Below are 19680 nucleotides of genomic sequence, written 5' to 3'. Positions count from 1 at the left end.
GCCGCCGCGGGAGCGGACTGCCGGGCACGATGGACCCCTGGTCTGACCCGGCAGAGGCAACGCTTATGTTCTTATGTTCTTATGTTCTAACAAGCAAAGACCACCTTTATCAATTGGTATAGTCATTTTACTTAAAAGGAGACGAGATCGTTTTCCTTGCCAAAAAAACCTTCTAAGCATTTTATCCAATTGAGACTCAACTTGTCTTGTAAAAGAAAATGGTAACATTTGATAAATGTACAACCATCCAGGTAAAATCATCATATTATAAAGGGCAATGCGCCCTATTAGTGATACAGGAAAAAGTTTCCATGTCAAAAATCATGTTTTGGTCTTATCTAGTAAAGGCTGTACATTTACTTCATGAAGCCGGGTAATATCTTGTGGAATTGTGATTCCTAAATATATTATTTTCTCTGATGCTTATGTTAAAGGAAAAGTACCAGTCCATCATTTTGGCAATGTACTATAAAAAGGGAGAGCTATTGATTTTTGATAATTCAACTTAAAACCAGAATGAAAACCATATTCATCCAAAGCATCGAGTAAGTGTGATAAGGATCTTTCTGGGTCTGATAAAATCAGCATAAGATCATCAGCAAAAGCCAGTACTTTCAGTTCATGACCTTTAATACTAATACCTCTAAAATGAACATCTCTTTGCAAAGTACATAACAATGGCTCTAAATAGAGGAGAAACAACAACGGGGATAAAGGGCATCCTTGGTGAGTTCCTCTCGATATTTTAAAGGGAAAAGAGCAAGTCCTATTTAGTAATATAAACGCCTAGGGACCTTCATATAGCTTGTAAACTTTTCTAAGAACCTTCCAGAAAAACCAATATAAGATAACGTATGGAAGAGAGAAAACTACTCCACCTTATCAAAAGCCTTTTGGGCATCAAGGCTAGCCAATAATCTAGGAATTTCAGTCTTCTGACCTGTAACTAATGCCATCAATACCTTGTATACATGTATTACAGATTGTCTACCCCAAACAAATCCAGCTTGTTCAGTCCCAATTAGTTGGGGCAAATAAGATGTTAATCTATCTGCTAATACCCTTGCAAAGATTTTTAGATCTACATTAAGTAGAGGTATAGGACAAAAAGAGTCAATATTTTGAGGATCCTTCCCCGGTTTTGTAATTAATGTGATTAAAGCATCTGTAGCTCCTAATGGGAAGGAACCATCATCTACACATGTATTAAAATAATGCACCATCCTTTTGGGACTGGAGGAATCGTTTGCATGCTCTGCTGCTGCTGGAGTGTAAAGATGCGTCTTACAGCTTACGACGAAGGCGACTCTTTCTTCGGATCTGGGATTCTTACCTTTTTTCATTATCACCACGGGCTAGAAGTGACATTCTAAATTCCTTGTGACTTTTTCTGAGACCTGGGCTTGTTTTCCATCTTTGAGGGGCGCCAGGTATACTTCTCTTTCTCTTTCTTTCTTCTCTTTCTTTACTCTCTTTCTTCCTTCTTTCAGTGTTGGTGTTACTCATTGTCTTGGGCAGTGGGCTATCTGAGTCCAGGCCTACTGCACTACGATTTTTCTCGTTTCAGACTAGGGGGTTTGGGGAGGGGGGGTGGTGTGGGTGGGATTGTTGGATCTCCTATTTTGTTTCTGATGTTTCTTCTGTTACTGTGGTTCTGACATATTGGTCTGTTCTGTGTTATTTGATAATAAAAATCGATTCAACATAAAATAATGCACCATCGGATTCGGAAGATGGTAAAGGAGCATTTTATAATATTTTGCATTAAACCCATCAGGCCCAGGTGCCTTGCATGTAGATAAAGATTTAATAGTTTGTTGTATTTCTATTGCCATAAGGGCTTATTTAAAGAATCTAACATTTGAGAAGTTGAGCATTTTAGCCCAGATGTATCAAATACATCTGTTTCAATGAGGATTGGGAATTTGAATCTGCTGTATAAAGACGGGAGAAATAATCATAAAAAGCTTGAGATATAAGAACATAAGATTTGCCTCCCCTGGGTCATACCAGAGGTCCATCGCGCCCAGCAGTCTGCTCCCGCGGCGGCCCATCAGGTCCTTGACCTGTAAGTGATCCTTTATATCCTTCAATCCCTTTTATCCTTCCTTATCTATATCCTTCTGACTATACCCTTCTTTATCCTATATCTTCCCTATCTATATCCGTCAATAACTTTTTCTTTCAAGAATTTATCCAATTTTTCTTTGAAACCCTTTAAAGTATCACACCCTCTGGAAGCGCATTCCAGGTATCCACCACCCTCTGAGTGAAGAAGTACTTCCTAGCATTGGTTCTAAACCTGTCCCCTTTTAGTTTCTCTGAGTGCCCTCTTGTCCTTGTAGTTCCCCATAGGCTGAAAAATCTGTCCCTCTCCACATTCTCAATGCCCTTCATGATCTTATATGTCTCTATCATGTCTCCTCTGAGTCTCCGTTTCTCCAGGGAGAAGAGCCCCAGTTTCTCTAGTCTGTCTGCGTTTGAAAGATTTTCCATACCCTTTATCATACGTGTAGCTCTTCTCTGGACCCTCTCAAGTATCGTCATATCCTTTTTCAGGTACGGCGACCAGTACTGGACACAAGACTCCAGATGCGGGCGCACCATCGCTCGATACAGCGGCAGGATAGCTTCCTTCGTTCTGGTTGTAATACCCTTCTTGATGATACCCAACATTCTATTTGCTTTCCTTGAGGCCGCTGCACATTGTGCTGTTGGCTTCATTGTGGTAATATTTCCATCTCGAAGCCGAATGCTATGAACCAATCTTAGTCCATTACAAGCTTTAGTTAGATGTGCAAGATATCACCCAGGACGATTTCCAAAATGGAAGAAATGAAATTTCCTATAGATGACACTACATTTGGTTTGTTCATGTAGTAGAGTGTTCAAGGTCACTTGAGCTGTCAGCATTCCTTCTTTATGTGACATTGTGGGACGACGTAAATAGAGAATGACATAAGAACATAAAAACATAAGAATTGCCGCTGCTGGGTCAGACCAGTGGTCCATCCTGCCCAGCAGTGGCGGCCCTCAGGTAAAAGATTAGTGTTCTTAAATGAGTCCAGACTCACCTACATACATTCCAGTCCAGCAGGAACTTGTCCAACTCCTGTCCTGAGTCCCTGGAGAGTGTTCTCCCCCACAAAAGACTCCGGAAGAGCGTTCCAGGTGCCTACCACTGTCTGGGTAAAGAAGAACTTCCTTACGTTCATACGGAAACTATCCCCTTTCAGCTTTAGAGAGTGCCCTCTCGTTCTTCCTACCTTGGAGAGGGTGAACAATCTATTTTTATCTACTAACTCTATTCCCTTCAGTATCTTGAACATTTCAATCATGTCTCCTCTCAGTTTCCTCTTTTCAAGGGAGAAGAGGCCCAGTTTCTCCAATCTCTCACTGTACGGCAACTTCTCCAGCCCCTTAACCATCTTAGTCGCTCTCCTCTGGACCCTTTCGAGTAGTACTGTGTCCTTCTTCAAGTACGGCGACCAGTGCTGGACGCAGTACTCCAGGTGAGGGTGCACCATGGCCCGGTACAGCGGCATGATAACCTTCTCTGATCTATTCGTGATCCCCTTCTTAATCATTCCTAGCATTCTGTTCACCCTTTTCACCATCACCGCACATTGCGCGGACGGCTTCATCGACTTGTCGATCAGAACTCCCAAGTCTCTTTCCAGGGAGGTCTCTCCAAGTACCACCCTAGACATCCTATATTCGTGCATGAGATTTTTGTTACTGACATGCATCACTTTGCACTTATCCACGTTGAACCTCATTTGGCATGTCGATGCCCATTTCTCAAGCTTGGTTATGTCACGTTGCAGTTCTTCGCAATCCCCTCGTGTTCTCACTACTCTGAATAACTTTGTATCGTCTGCAAATTTAATCACCTCACTCATCGTACCAATGTCCAAGTCATTTATAAAGATGTTGAAGAGCACAGGTCCAAGCACCAAGCCCTGTGGCACCCCACTGGTGATGCTCTTCTAGTCCAAATATTGTCCATTTACTCCCACTCTCTGTTTCCTATGCTCTTGCTAGTTTTTAATCCATGTGAGTATTTCACTCTCAATTCCATGGCTCGCAATTTTCTGAAGTGTCAGCTGGCTGTTACCCATGGCTAGCCACTGGTAACAGTAGGGGGGTAAAGTGCTCACTGCGGGTACGGGGACAAGGTCATCCACCACCCCGTGGAGCGGTGAATGGCCTTGTCTCCACAGTTAAGGGAGGGAAAACGCGTGGTCACAGATCGTGCACAGCCCCCCCCCTTCCTACCTACCAGCCAGCCGCATCTATCTCCCTCCCTCCCCCTTTGTGGTGCATTTTAACTTTACAGAATAGTTTGTTCAAGCCGCTGGAGCTGGAAGTTGCGACACACGCGACTATAAGACAGGCTCCGGCAGCTTGAACAAATTACTCTGTAAAGTTAAAACACGCCACGAATGTAAGAGGGAGGGAGATGCTCGGACCGCGTGAGGGGTGCTGAAGGGTAATAGAAAGAAATAGACGCTGAAAGGGGGTGGCGAGAGGGAAGGGTGGTGGTGGAAAGGAACAGACGCTGAAGGGGGGTGGAGAGGAATAGATGCTGAAAGAAACTGGGGAAGAGAATGGGGAGAAGACGCTGAAGGGAAATGGAGAGGGGAGAAGACGCTGAAGGGAAATGGAGAACAGAGAGTGAGGAGAAGACGCTGGAAAGGAAGAAGTCAGAGATGCCAGACTATGTGGGGAGCGGAGGGAAGAAGATGGGTGCCAGACTAATTGGGGGATGGAGGGAGTGATGGAAGGGAGAGGCATAGAGCAATTGGAAGACGCATAGAGAAGGCAGACAGTGGATGGAAGGAATTGATGAGGAAAGCAGAAACCAGACAACAAAGGTAGAAAAAAAATGTATATTTTCTTTTTTTTTCTTTTTTGCCAGCTGAACATCCCTTTCTCTAGTTCAGCAGCCAGAACTTTGATTTATAAGGAAGGAATAAGCTAAATATAGCAGTACTGAGGCTTGTATGGATGCTGCGGGGACACTGGTTGCAGGGACGGAATGAGGACAGTGGTCGCGGGGACGGGGTGATGAAGGGGACAAATTTTTTCCCCGTGTCATTCTCTAAACATAAGTCTTCTTGGCATTTTGGAGTTGGTGTTCAAGTGACATAATTTTCGATGCAATTCTACAATTCCTTGCAGCTACATAAGCAATAACATGTCCCCTAATTACTGCTTTAGAGGCTTCCTAGTATAGGACCAGGTCTGTAGTATGTTCCAAATTAAAATGGGCATAATCTGCCCTTCTTTCTACGCGATACTGTTGAAAATGAGAATCGTTATATAAATAAGCAGGAAAACGCCAACCCCTTCCACTGCAATTTCCTATTTCCATATCTATAAATATCAGAGAATGATCTGAAATTGCCTATGGACCAGTGATAGAAAAAAGAATTTGAGAAAACAATAAAATATAGTCTATGTGAGACCAATTTGAATGGGAACAAAACATAGTAACATAGTAGATGACGGCAGATAAAGACCCGAATGGTCCATCCAGTCTGCCCAACTTGACTCAACTCAAACTTTTTTCTTTTTAATTTTTTTTCTTCTTAGCTATTTCTGGGCAAGAATCCAAAGCCTCATCCGGCACTGTGCCTGGGTTCCAACTGCCGAAATCTCTGTCAAGACCCACTCCAGCCCATCCTCCACCAAACGGCCATACACAGACACAGACCGTGCAAGTCTGCCCAGTACTGGCCTAATTCAATATTTAATATTATTTTCTGATTCTAAATCTTCTGTGTTCATCCGACGCTTCTTTGAACTCAGTCACAGTTTTACTTTCCACCACCTCTCTCGGGAGCGCATTCCAGGCATCCACTACCCTCTCCGTAAAGTAGAATTTCCTAACATTGCCCCTGAATCTACCACCCCTCAACCTCAAATTATGTCCTCTGGTTTTACCATTTCCTTTCTCTGGAAAAGATTTTGTTCTACGTTAATACCCTTCAAGTATTTGAATGTCTGAATCATATCTCCCCTGTCTCTCCTTTCCTCTAGGGTATACATATTCAGGGTTTCCAGTCTCTCCTCATTCGTCTTCTGGCGCAAGCCTCCTATCATTTTCGTCGCCCTCCTCTGGACCGCCTCAAGTCTTCTTACGTCTTTCGCCAGATACGGTCTCCAAAACTGAACACAATACTCCAAGTGGGGCCTTACCAATGACCTGTACAGGGGCATCAACACCTTCTTCCTTCTACTGACTACGCCTCTCTTTATACAGCCCAGCATCCTTCTGGCAGCAGCAACTGCCTTGTCACACTGTTTTTTCGCCTTTAGATCTTCAGACACTGTAACCCCAAGGTCCCTCTCCCGCGTCAATGCATATCAGCTTCTCTCCTCCCAGCATATACGGTTCTTTCCTATTATTAATCCCCAAATGCATTACTCTGCATTTCTTTGCATTGAATTTTAGTTGCCAGGCATTAGACCATTCCTCTAACTTTTGCAGATCCTTTTTCATATTTTCCACTCCCTCTTCGGTGTCTACTCTGTTACAAATCTTGGTATCATCTGCAAAAAGGCACACTTTTCCTTCTAACCCTTCAGCAATGTCACTCACAAACATATTGAAAAGGATCGGCTCCAGCACCGAACCCTGAGGGACTCCACTAGTCACCTTTCCTTCCTTCGAGCGACTTCCATTAACCACCACCCTCTGGCATCTGTCCGACAGCCAGTTTCTGACCCAGTTCACCACTTTGGGTCCTAACTTCAGCCCTTCAAGTTTGTTCAAAAGCCTCCTATGAGGAATTGTATCAAAGGCTTTGCTGAAATCCAAGTAAATTACATCTAGCATATGTCCTCGATCCAGCTCTCTGGTCACCCAATCAAAAAATTCAATCAGGTTCGTTTGGCACGATTTACCTTTTCAAAGCCATGTTGCCTCGGATCCTGTAACCCAGGGGTGCCCACACTTTTTGGGCTTGCGAGCTACTTTTTAAATGACCAAGTCAAAATGATCTACCAACAATAAAATAAAAAAAAAACCCACAAAGCACACTGTATGCATAGAAAATGTTAATCATCATTCCTATTCCAGGTTTTTCAAAGAGGTCAAAGCAGATGACTCTATGCACTATCACCTCAGTAACAACCATACAAAAATAGACAAATATACCCCCCTCCCTTTTTACTAAACCACGATAGCAGTTTTTAGCACAGGGAGCTGCGCTGAATGCCCAGCGCTGCTCTCGACACTCATAGGCTCCCTGCGCTAAAAACCTCTATTGCGGTTTAGTAAAAAGGGACCTTAGTGTAAAATATAGACAGCAGATATAAAATCAGACACATTTTGATCACTAAATTTAAAATAAAATCATTTTTCCTACCTTGTCTGGTGATTTCATGAGTCTCTGGTTGCACTTTCTTCTTCTGACTGTGCATACAATCTTTCTTCCCTTCTTTTAGCCTGTATGCTTCTTCTCCTCCAGACCTCATTCCTTCCCCCCAACTTTTCCTTCCTCTTCCCTGCCCTTTCTTTCTCTCTGCCTCCCTTTCTTTTTTTTCTGTTTCTCTTCTTTCCTTCTTTCTCCCTGCCCTCCCCCAAGCCACTGCCACTGCCATTACCATCGGGGACCAGGACCCAAACGCTACCAATAACAGGCCCCAAGCTCTCCCTGCTTCGGCCAACCAGCATTCCTCTCCCCGACGTCAATTCTGCCATCGGGAAGAGGAAGGCTGATCAGCCCAAGATCGTGATCAACCTATTGGGGGAAATGCTGCCGGGTCCTGCCTTCGCGGAAACAGAAAGTAGGCAGGACCCGGCAGGAAGAAGAACAAATGCTTCACTAACCTGTCTCCCGCATTAGCCCGTAGCGAACGCTTGCTTCAGGGCTCTCAACATGTGCGTGCAGGCTTCCCTTCTCCCCCCCCTCCCCTCCCCCGGACATAACTTCCGGTTTCGGAGGGAAGAGAAGAGAAGCCTGCACGCACACGTTAGAGCCCGGAGCATAAGTTCGCTAGGGGCTGAAATTTCCAAGCCAGTTTTTTTGGGGGGGTTTTTAATGTTCAGCAGCGGCAGATGACAGCTGGGTGGACCGCCCAGCTAAAAGGCCCTAGGGAGAACACTGGAGAGGAAGGCTGATCGGCCGGTAGATCAGGACGGCAACACGAGTGCGATCGACTCGAGTTGCCTTCCTGAGCTACTGGTCGATCGCGATCGACGCGTTGGGCACCCCTGCTGTAACCCATTAGATTCAAGGAAGTACACTATCCTTTCTTTCAGCAACATTTCCATTATTTTTCCAACAACTGAAGTGATGCCCACCGGCCTGTAGTTTCCTGCTTCATCCCTGTGACCACTTTTATGAATAGGGACCACATCCGCTCTCCTCCAATCCCCAGGAATCACTCCCGTCTCCAGAGATTTGTTGAACAAGTCTTTAATAGGACTCGCCAGAACCTCTCTGAGCTCCCTTACTATCTTGGGATGGATCCCATCTGGTCCCATCGCTTTGTTCACCTTCAGTTTTTCAAGTTGCTCATAAACACCCTCCTCCGTGAACGGCGCAGAATCTACTACATTTTCTCGTGTAACTTTGCCAGACAATCTCGTTCCTTCTCCAGGATTTTCTTCTGTGAACACAGAACAGAAGTATTTGTTTAGCACATTTGCTTTCTCCTCATCACTCTCCACATATTGGTTCCCAGCATCTTTTAGCCTAGCAATTCCATTTTTTATCTTCCTCCTTTCACTAATATATCAGAAAAAATTTTTATCTCCCTTTTTTACATTTTTAGCCATTTGTTCTTCCGCCTGTGCCTTCGCCAAACGTATCTCTCTCTTGGCTTCTTTCAGTTTCATCCAGTAGTCCTTTCTGCTCTCCTCTTATTGGGGGTTTTTATATTTCATGAACGCCAATTCTTTCGCCTTTATTTTCTCAGCCACTAGGTTGGAGAACCATATCGGCTTCCTTTTTTCTCTTGTTTTTATTGATTTTCTTCACATAAAGGTCCATAGCCATTTTTATCGCTCCTTTCCGCTTAGACCACTGTCTTTCCACTTCTCTTATGTCCTCCCATCCTAACAGCTCTTTCTTCAGGTACTTTCCCATTGCATTAAAGTCCGTACGTTTGAAATCTAGGACTTTAAGTATCGTGTGGCCGATCTCAACTTTAGCCATTATATCAAACCAAACCGTTTGATGATCGCTACTTCTCAGGTGAGCACCTACTTGAACATTAGAGATACACTTTTCATTTGTGAGGACCAGATCCAATATCGCTTTTTCCCTTGTGGGTTCCGTCACCATTTGTCTGAGCAGAGCCTCTTGAAAGGCATCCACTATCTCCCTACTTCTTTCCGATTCCGCAGACGGAACATTCCAGTCCGCATCCGGCAGGTTGAAATCTCCCAACAGCAGAACCTCCTCTTTCCTTCCAAACTTTTGGATATCCACAACAAGAAAGAATAGTATAGTCTCTTTCTGTTGGATGTAATAATGTCCAAGGATCAACAGGATCTAAGGATGAGCATAAATAAGGAATACCATTACCTCCATTCCATCCCTTATATATTTATGACATCCTATAAAAATGTGTGTGTATGTTATATATGTTAATATTTAATTGATTTAATTTAAATTCATATTCCAAAGATAGTGATGAAAGAATGAACAGAGTGAAAGAATTTGTTCATCACTATCTTTGAAATGTGAATTTAAATTAATTCAATTAAATATTAACATATATAACATATACACACATTTTTATAGGATGTCATAAATGTATAAGGGATGGGATGGAGGTAATGGTATAAATGATTATTTGCTGTAAACTGGACAGAATATGGACTTGGGATAACATATGTTATGTGAGGTCCTATGCACTGATAACTGTTCATATTATATGATATATCATCCTCCTAGTTCATTAATCACTTGGGTGCCAATTAATACATGGGGGTTTTTTAAGAAAAAAGAAAGATAATTCAGCAAAGGGAGCTAGAAATGAAAATTTGATGGTTTTATTAAGCCAAATATTGTAAGATAGAGTGGTTGTTAAATATCCTTTAACCCTTTATTGCTATAATTAATTGATATGTGGGTTGGATTTTGTTTAGAAAGATCCTTTTTTTGTATGTTTTGTAACTGTGTTAACGACAGGTTTGCCGGTTTTTTAATTCATTTTTTCCATGGCACAGATATTTTGTGTGTATTACACGAACAAAATATCTGCCCCATAAGTTTGGCAGGCAATAGAAGCCCTGACAGCACTATTGTCAGGGCTCTGCACCGACTCAATCGCTCACTGATTTATTGAGTCGAGGAGTTTGAATGTAAATGATTTTCACCTCCATGCAAATCATTTGAATGCAAAAAAGATAGTGAATCAATCGCTGTTTCAAAATCGGCCAGAGAATCAGCCAACAGCGATTGAATCGCTAGCTGATTGGAAAATCACTGGAGCAGAATAGTATATTCAACCAAATTAAAGGCTGCAGAAACCAAAAGAACTTCTCTGCCCGTGTCAAGGTATAATTAAACATAATCTAAAAGCCCAAGCAAGATACATTCTGTAGAGTGATGGTAACTAAAATTTGTTTGGCATGGGCATTGGTTTTCTCAAGAAAGTCAATTAATTATGAAGCTATGAGCTTTTCTGTAACCCTGGATATAAAATGATTAAAGAGAAGGCGCTAGCTAATGGGAGAGGAGATTTCGACTTAAGAATCTTTGAAGTAAGTGTAGACAATTGCTTGTTTCCAGGAAGGAGGGATGAAACCCCTAGTAAGACTCTGTAACAACACACAGAGGAGAAATGGGAGAAGAGGATCAAGAATATGTGTAAACAGAGAGAGGTATGTATTGGATCAGCAAAAAGAGATTAGGTTCTTACCTTGCTAATATCTTTTCTAGTAAATTGGTGTGTCATTCTGGACAAATGGGTTATATCCCAATGCCAGTGAGCTGTGTAGAAGGAATCCACTCCAGCATTTGAATCCCTCCTACTTCACCAGAGAGCTCTGCTGCCCCCTTCAATTTTGTACCAGAACAGGTGATAGCACCTTCTAGAAACATGTGAAGGAGGGGTATGGGGAAACACTCCGAAGAACAACTCTGTTCTGCTCTGAAATTATAACAAACATGTTAAACATTGAACAATCAAAGCAGCAAAACAATCATGCCAAACAGAAACATTAATGGAGCTCAAATACTGTGTTTCCCCGAAAATAAGACAGTGTCTTATATTAATTTGGGGCCCAAAAAACGCATTAGGTCTTATTTTCGGGGAAGGTCTTATTTTTCATGTACAATGATCATCTCTCCTTTCCTCTCCGCCACCCCAATTCTTCCTCTTGACTTTCTCTCCCCATATGTGCAGCATTTTTCCTCCCCCTCACCTATCCCCTGGTGCCTTCCCTCTGCAGTCTTTCTATTCCTTCCTCCATCCCATCCCTCGTGCAGCAGAACCTTTGCTCAGCTTCTATCTCTCCCTTCCATACAGCTGCAGCAAAACCCTTGACTTAATTGTTCCTTTAAAGAGATGATTGGATCTTTAAAGAGATAATGGCTTCACTGAACTAATGAAAATGCAAAACGTTCCCCTGATATACAGCATTGTCCCAAGTTGCTCTCTGGTCTGAATGATCTCACATAGCACTGTAGGCTTCCTAACCTCCCCATCACTCAGCCGAAACCCTGCTGACCATCCCATCTTTCCATCTCTCCCTCCCGTCTGAACCCCACCGACCCTCTGACTGCGAGACCTACATACCTCCCTCCAAAGAGCAACGTCGGCAGCACTCAAACAGGCTGTTTTGTTGCCTTCTCCCACCAGGGTCTTCCATATGCTACGTTGCTGATGACATCATCAGTGATGCGGCAGAGGGAATGCCCCAGCAGAAGGCCATGAAGCAGCCTGTTTAGAGTGCTGCCGACACTGATCTTTTGCTGAAGGTATGTAGGTCTCGAGGTCGGAGGGTCAGCGGGGTTCGGACAGGAGGGAGAGATGGGACGGTCAGTGAGCATTCAGCTGAGCAGGGGGGTGGGGGTAAGCGCTGCTGCCAGCGAATCCAGGGACTAAGGATTATTTTGGGGGTACAACTTATATTAAGCCCTACCCCAAAAATCATACTAAGTCTTATTTTCGGGGTAGGTCTTATTTTTGGTGAAACATGGTAATATCCCAAAGTGTCCTACCAATAGACTATTCTTCAAACCCTTAAGGTCTGACTAGTGTACAACTATCAGGTTTGGATACAAACATTCTGAGTGAGACAGTAAGCAAGCGCAGGAAATAAATGACAGTGTGGGGATCCAGAATGACACACCTATCTACTAGATAGAAAAGATAGTAGCAAGGTAAGAACCTAATCTCTTTTTCTAGTGCAATAGGTGTGTCATTCTGGGCATATGGGACATAGAAAAGCAGTTCCATACAGCTAGGGTGGGTCTACTTTGCTGGATCATAACACTGAGGCCGAAAGGCAGAGTCTTCCCTTACCTCTACATCCACTCTGTAAAACTTGGAAAATGTATGTAGAGTGGACCAAGTTGCTGCCCTACATATCTCCTCAGGAGAGACCGCCTGAGCTTCTGCCCATAAAAAAGCCACGCTTCTAGTTGAATTCACCTTTATGGAAATATGAGACTGTTTCCCACAAACAATATATGCTGACAAAATGGCCCTACAGACCCATCTGGAAATCGTGGCCTTGGAAGCAGGCGCACCGCATCTAACTGGTTTATAAGCACGGAAAGATGGTCAGCCGGAAATTGGTAACCTCAAGATATTGGAGAAGCACTTTAATATCCAACTTATTCAGAATCCAGTCCTTTTTCATGGAACCTGTGGACTGGAACACTGGCAGTCTGACTTCCTGATTGACATGGAACATCAAAGCAACCTTCGGCAAAAAAAGATGGAATGGTACACAAAGAGACTAGCTTCAGTAAATTTGAGAAAAAGCTCTCTGCAAGAATGGACCTGTAACTCCGAGACCCTTCTCGCTGAGGTAATAGCCACCAGAAAAAATGGTTTGAGCATCAGATCCATCAAGGACGCTTCCTTCAGCAGCTCGAACAGAGCCTGGCTGAGACCCTGCAAAATTACATTAAGATTCCAAGAAGGGGATTGAGGTCTCACTAGGGGCTTGATACGCAGTGCTCATTTTAGGAAACTGGCTATGTCTAACTGAGACATTAGCATAGTCCTTCGGTCTTGAGCCCTAAAGCAAGAGATTCCCACTACTTGGACTCTAAGGGACACCATTGTGAATCCCTTGTCAAGGCCATCCTGAAGGAAGGCTAACACCTCCAAGACTGGAGCTGAGAAAAGCTCCTCTTTTTCCTTGATACACCAGTGCTGGAAAGATTTCCAAGCCTAAGTATAGGCAGAGATCGTCATTGGCTTTTTAGACCTAAGCAGAGTAGCAATAACTACTTCTGAATATTCCTTGTGCGCTAATGCCTCTTGCTCAAAAGCCATGCCATAAATCTATGACCACTGGTCCCCGAGACAGGAGGGCCGGCAAAATCCATAGTCTGAAATCGAGACCTGTTTGGAGACGAACTAGATCTGCATACCATGGTCTGCATGGCCAATCCAGAGCCATGAGAATGACCTTTAGCTTGCGATCTGTGGAGGATCCTTCCTATCATAGGCCACGGAGGGAACACAAATAACAGCTCGCCGTGTCTAGACCCGTGCTTCCAGGTTTGGACATGTGACTGAAGAATCTGTCCGCCTTCTTGTTCTGCGCTGTTGCCATAAGATTGAACATCGGGTGACCCCATTGATGACTAATGCTTCGGAAGGCTGTCACAGACTGCATCCACTCACCCAGATCCAGGGTCTGCCTTCCAAGAAAATCAGCTTAGACATTGTCCACACCCATTACATGTGCCACTGAGAGTGCCTGAAGATGAAGCTCTACCCACTTGAACAGTAAGTAGGCTTCTAGACCTAGCTGGGCACTCTTGATGCTCCCACCCAGGCGATTAACATAGGCTACTATAGTAGCATTGTATGAGAAGATTCAAACCACTTGGCCTTCCAGAGTTTTCTGGAGTTTCCGTAAAGCCAGTCGAGTAGCCCAAAGTTTCAGCCTTTTCATCAACCATTTTCTTTGGGTGGACAACCCAAATCCCTGAACTGGACAGCGGTTGCAGTGTACCCCCCCCCCCCCCCCCAGTCAAATAGGCTGGCATCTGTTGTCACAATTACCCAGATTAATGTCTGAGGATAGAGCTACCAGTCCATACTGGCCCGGGCTTCCAGAGTCCAGGGAAGTAGTACCTGCAGGGAATCTGATTGAAGAGACCAGCATGATAACACACTCTGGAAAGGACGCATGTGAGCTTTCGTCCAGGGAACCAAGTCTATAGTGGCCACCATGGAACCTAACACTTGGAGATAGTGCGAGGCAGATGGAGCTGGTTTGGCTAGCAAACTCGTTATCTGAGTGCAAATCTTCTGTCTTTGTGCCTCTGGAAGATAGACCTGGCCGACTGCCATGTTGAAGAAGACACCTATGTATTCTAGGGACTGTGATGGAGTCAGCTCTGATAGAGTTGGATATTCGGGGAACAAGTAGAAACCATCAAAATTACAATTTACAGACCCTAACCCCCCCCTCCCAATTTTCCTCATAGGCCGTAATAGTCTTACTCACTGTGACCCGGGCTGACAATGTACTGCAGCCTGCCTGGATCTGAGAGAAGAAATCATTGCCTCACAACTGAATGTCTTTCCAGTGCTGCATCTTCAAGCTGCCAGTCTGACTGGTGTCTGACTGAGCCTCCGACCCCTGTGGATGTGAATATGGGGAGGGACAAAACGCAGCCAGCACCCTACGAGACCTCATTGAGCCCCTTACTGATGCCTAACAGCCCCTGAAATGCAGTAGGCGAGCAATGCTACAAGGGGAATGGTCTTGAGCTCCAAAAATGCTTTTGCGGGCTGGCCAACCGGTACCACAAGGGATCGCCTTGACAGCTGCAGATCTCATCTGTATCTCCTCCATTCAGGCAGAGTTGTACCCTCAACTAGGGGAGCACCGAAATGAAGCAAAAAAAAAAGTAAAGAGGCCATAAAACACTGACAAAATAAAGAAATAAGCAGAGCAGATCAGAAAGACTCCTTCGGGCTCACGTGCAAAAGGGAAAAAACTGAAAGGTTAAGCAGAATTCTCTGGTGAAGTAGGAGGGATTCAAAAGCCAGTGTGGATTCCTTCTGCACAACTTGCGGGCACTGGAATGTAAACCTTTCAAAAATGGCACACCTGTTGCACTAGAAAAGGAGGATAAGGAATTCATCACAGCTATAGTTTGAGACATCAAGTAATAAGGAAGGAAGGAATTATGAGGAGTTGAAAAAAGTAAAGCCTGAACCTTGAGCAGTAAGCTTAGCTGTAGCCCTCAGACCAGTATCATTTATAGTGTATGAACCCACAGAGCAGGCAGATGAACTAAAAACACCTCTATCACTAGAGTCATTAGCAGTGTCTGAACCTAAAGAGAGGAATTTATTCCTTTCATATAATCACAAGGATCAGAAAGGAAGATAGCTCTCAGCATTTTTATCTTCTCTGAGGAATTGTCAGAAAACCGTTCAGCAATAAGGTGCGACAGGAAAGAAAGTGGAATGGAATAATTCTTAACAGTTTTTGAAAGAATAGGATTTATGTGAAGGAACTCCAGAAAAGTAAATATTCTTAGCTATCAGCAATTTAGATTGATAGAATTTGGCTTGCTCTAAAAATGAGGTTTGTTAAAAGATAACAGGGTCCTAAACCAATGCTTCTCAGCTCAGCAAAGCTGTCTTTTAAGCAGCCTCCAGCCATGATGAAATTATGGCTGGGACCTTTTAGCTTTAAAAATGTGGCCATCTTATCTAGAGCAGAAGAAAGGATGACATTCTAGTCTGAGACTTGTTTTACCAAGGAAAGTAAACTAAAGTGATAAGGAAAGGATCACAATAAAGCAAGAAGTCCTTGGTGTCCTGGCCTTCCTATTATAAGCAAAAGGAAAGGAAGCAAAAACAGAGGAGCATAACCACAGTAAGAAATAAATGATCAGACTAGGGATATAAGATATATTAATGTTAAGATGAACATTAGCAGTAAATCTAAGAAACTGAAATCATATTCAATATACACTGGCAAAGGAGTACGAGGATCATTCATATTATGGTATGGGCAATATTAAGTCCTTTTAGAGATATTACCCTTTTGAAAACTAATATATTCCAGGAATTATGATGTGCTCACACTGGAGAATGATATATATAATTATTTCAGTCATGCATGATTGAGAAATAAAGTGTCAAATAATATATCTTATCTATTTGTGTAAGTTTTACATAAATTAATCTCTACTGTTTTGTAGACTCAGAGGAGGAACCACATTTGGGACTTGATCGAGGATCGAGAGGGCAATAATTTCTTTGGAAACGATGAGGATGATATGGTGACCTTCGAGCTAGGCGAAATGCTGCTCATGCTGTTGGCAGCAGGCACTGATGATGATCTCACAGACTCAGAAGATGAATGGGACTTGTTTCATGAGGAACTGGATGATTATTATGACTCGGATCTATAGCACCTTCTAATTGAATTTGGACTGCCTGTTCTGCTTCAGAGAGTAGCTATTTCTTATGGTGGAATGACAATGCCACTGTCCTAAGCAAGCCTATCAATTTCAGGCTGTTCTAAGAAATCTTAGTCAGAATCAGTCCCTGTATCTCTTTTTTCCTCTCCCAAAGTTCCTTCCTTTCTGAGGAATGTTTGCCCCCTGTTTGTAAAATATAAATGAAATAAATCTTTAAAAATATCGCATTCTGTAAAAACAACTTTGCTTATCAGATAGTTTGAATATCTAGTTTCTTTTTACCACTGGTGACAGGAAATGTCAAATTTTTCTAGCTTTGCATGTACGGTAATAAAATAAATGCTTGGGGACCTAGGCTCGGATGCACTAAAGTCACCAAGTGTATAACAATTGTCACTAAACTGGTTGAACCAGTTTAACGTTGATGTTTAACCGACCAGTATATTCAGTGGCTCACTGCGTGCTTCTCTGTGCATCACTTGCAGCCTCCTACTCTACTATGCAACCAACCTCATTTGTATTAAAATGAGGTCATCAATTTTAAAACCAGCCCACCGATTGATGCCCTAATATTGCTTCGCTATGCACAAAAAATAGTGATTAGTTTAACCCAAAAACCCCCACCAGTGATTAGTTTAATCTAAAAACCCCCACCAGGTCTGCCATATTGCCACCCTGAAAAAAGGCAGGAGGGATGCCCGCTCCCCCCTGCAAAGATCCCAGCCACCCAACTCCCCCCCACGCTCCCGAACCCCCACCCACAAAGATCATTGGCAGAAGGGAAGCCTACTCCCTCCTGCTGCTGAGTGGCCTGCTGAACCAACCCCCCACCTATGCGAGCCCCCATGCAGCAATCCCTTAACATGCCAGGGACCCCCACCTATGCTGTGACTTTCCCCATGCCAGGAAATCCCTCCTCTATCCCTAATCCCCATATTTAAAAAAAAAATAATCAGCAGGAGGGATGCCCATTCCCTCTTGCCTCAGCCACCTGGCCCCTCTGGCTCCCCCGAAACCTCCCGCCATGCACCTTACCTTATAGGAAGACAGCAGGAGAGATGCCCAGTCCCTCGTGCCCGGCAAGCCTGCCTTTTGAAATTGGCATGCATTCTTCCTGGTGCATCCTGCGATGCATTGGGAGGGGCCTAAGACTCTGCCCATGGGAGGGTTCTTGGGCATTTTAGCCTCTCAGGGCCTTAGGCTCCAACAAATGTATTCCATGATGCACTGGGCAGGGGTCCTAATTGGATCAGACACTTTAGGCACCTCCCAGGGGGCATTTGAGCCAAGCAGGGCCTTAGGCCTCCTGCCCAGTGCATCCTGGCATATACTGGGAGGACCCCTCCTGGTGCATCCCAGGATGAACCAAAAACCGGACTTGTGCACTTGGTTGAGTTGTGCTTTTTTTTCTTCTTTATGAAACCCTCAGATACCTGTGCTGCTCAATAATAGCATTGAGACAGCAAACATACAGGTGGAAAGTTATCTTTCATCGGGCTTGCATAAAATTTTAACGATGAGAATAATGCTTAATTAAACCTTAAAGTAATAAACAGCAACACTTATCTTTTTACTAGGTCGCTTGTTGTGAAATGTGAACACATGGCCCAACGGGATCCGTTTCGCCAAATGCGGCTTCTTCAGGGGTCCGTACGTTCAGGCTGCAACAACAAAATTTAATTTAAAAACGAGAATTACTATGCACTAAAAGTATACAGTTCTAACCAAGTATAATCAATTACTAACGGTACTCACTGTGAACAGCTTTTTCTGCTTCTTGCAGAACAAAAATGGCGTCGGCAACTAGCCGAGTCTGTGCTTGCGCTTTATTTTCAAATTTAATGACGTCAGCAAAATGACTTAACCTTGCTGTTACCATATTCTATCTAATTTTGTTACATAATAAAAAAGGTAACAAAGATAATAATTTGTCAAAAGAATGCCTCTTGACAAACAAGCTTCATCAGAAAAATTCATGCCAGTCAATAGAACTATTTAAACCAGCCAGCTTTAATGTGTCTAAGGAAAAAATCCATTGGCATTCCTTTTGTTGTAAACTTCTTTGCCTGTCACCTCCTCTCAGCCAAGAGACCTCTCTGTCGATGCAGAAACATTTGGTTTTTGGTTTTTGGTTTTTGGTTTTTGGTTTATCTGTTTCTCTTGGGACTTGATACCATTGTTATTTGAGTAGTGCATCCCAGGATGCACTGGAAAGCAGAAGGCCTGCCATTTTGCAGAGGCAGGACTGTCGGGCAGGAGGGCATACATTCTGCTGTCTTCTTCCTATAAGGTACAGGAGCAGGGCGGGGAGCCAATAGGGCTGGGTGGCTGAGGCATGAGGGAGTGGGCATCCCTCCTGCTGTTATTTTTATTATTATTATGTCTATCCAAGTTAGATGTAAGCTCTTCCAAGCAAGGACTGTCTATAAATGTCAAAATGTACAGCACTGCGTACACCTTTCAGCCCTATATAAATGATTAGTAGTAGTAGTAGGGAAAGGTGGTCCTGGGATAGGGGAGGGCTGTGGCATCCAGGGGTTCCATGGGGGGGGCACCCTGTGGCAGGAGGGTGTGTGCATCCCTCCTGCTGCTCTGATTTAAAGGTGGGTCTGGGTGGCCGAGGCAGAAGAGAGTGGGCTTCCCTCAATATTTTTTTTGTAAAGTTCGGGGCCGTCTTCCGTGGGTGGGGAGCAGCACAACTTTTTTTTAAAAAATGGGGACATGTATTATGCATGTTTAATATGTGTACATCATCTGTGCCATTTTTTTAAAAAGTCTTCCTGCCCCGAACAGCTGAGTGACGAGGCTTTTTCGAGGCTTCCCCTGCCGGCTCTGCATATGTATGAGATTTGCTTTCTCAGCGACCAATCAGATGGGATTATGGCAAACCTCTATGAAACTCATTTGCATGCAAACTTGGAACATCAATTGCCATTTTAAAATCAGGTAAAAATATTGATCCACAATGACACACACAGTCTTAATGACCAGTTTTAGTGCATCCAGGCCCAAGTCTAGAAACTGGTTATTTCAGCCAGTAAATCTGGGGGCACATAACAAAAGATGTTTGAATACTGATTGG

General features: G+C 43.6%; 1 protein-coding gene across 7 annotated transcripts in view; it reads left to right on the top strand.

Annotated features, from left to right (window-relative positions):
* MKRN1 (makorin ring finger protein 1) overlaps window positions 1-17572 on the top strand; it is a 552914-nt gene extending 535342 nt beyond the window's left edge. For 4 of the 7 annotated variants that reach the window (XM_033959768.1, XM_033959766.1, XM_033959767.1 and 1 more), the window contains one exon: window positions 16377-17571. In XM_033959768.1, coding sequence (XP_033815659.1) covers window positions 16377-16589 — 213 coding nt within the window. In that variant the 3' untranslated portion in view covers window positions 16590-17571. Of the gene's footprint in view, window positions 1-10754; window positions 10847-16376 lie in introns of all 7 variants that reach the window. The other 3 variants (XM_033959765.1, XM_033959770.1, XM_033959764.1) reach the window with 3 other exon arrangements.
* The last annotated feature ends 2108 nt before the right edge of the window (window positions 17573-19680 follow it).

Source organism: Geotrypetes seraphini, chromosome 9 (assembly GCF_902459505.1).
Source record: "Geotrypetes seraphini chromosome 9, aGeoSer1.1, whole genome shotgun sequence".
Classification (NCBI taxonomy): Eukaryota; Metazoa; Chordata; class Amphibia; order Gymnophiona; family Dermophiidae; genus Geotrypetes; species Geotrypetes seraphini.
The sequence above is the reverse complement of the archived record's forward strand: the minus strand, read 5'-3'. Positions and strand labels throughout refer to the sequence as shown.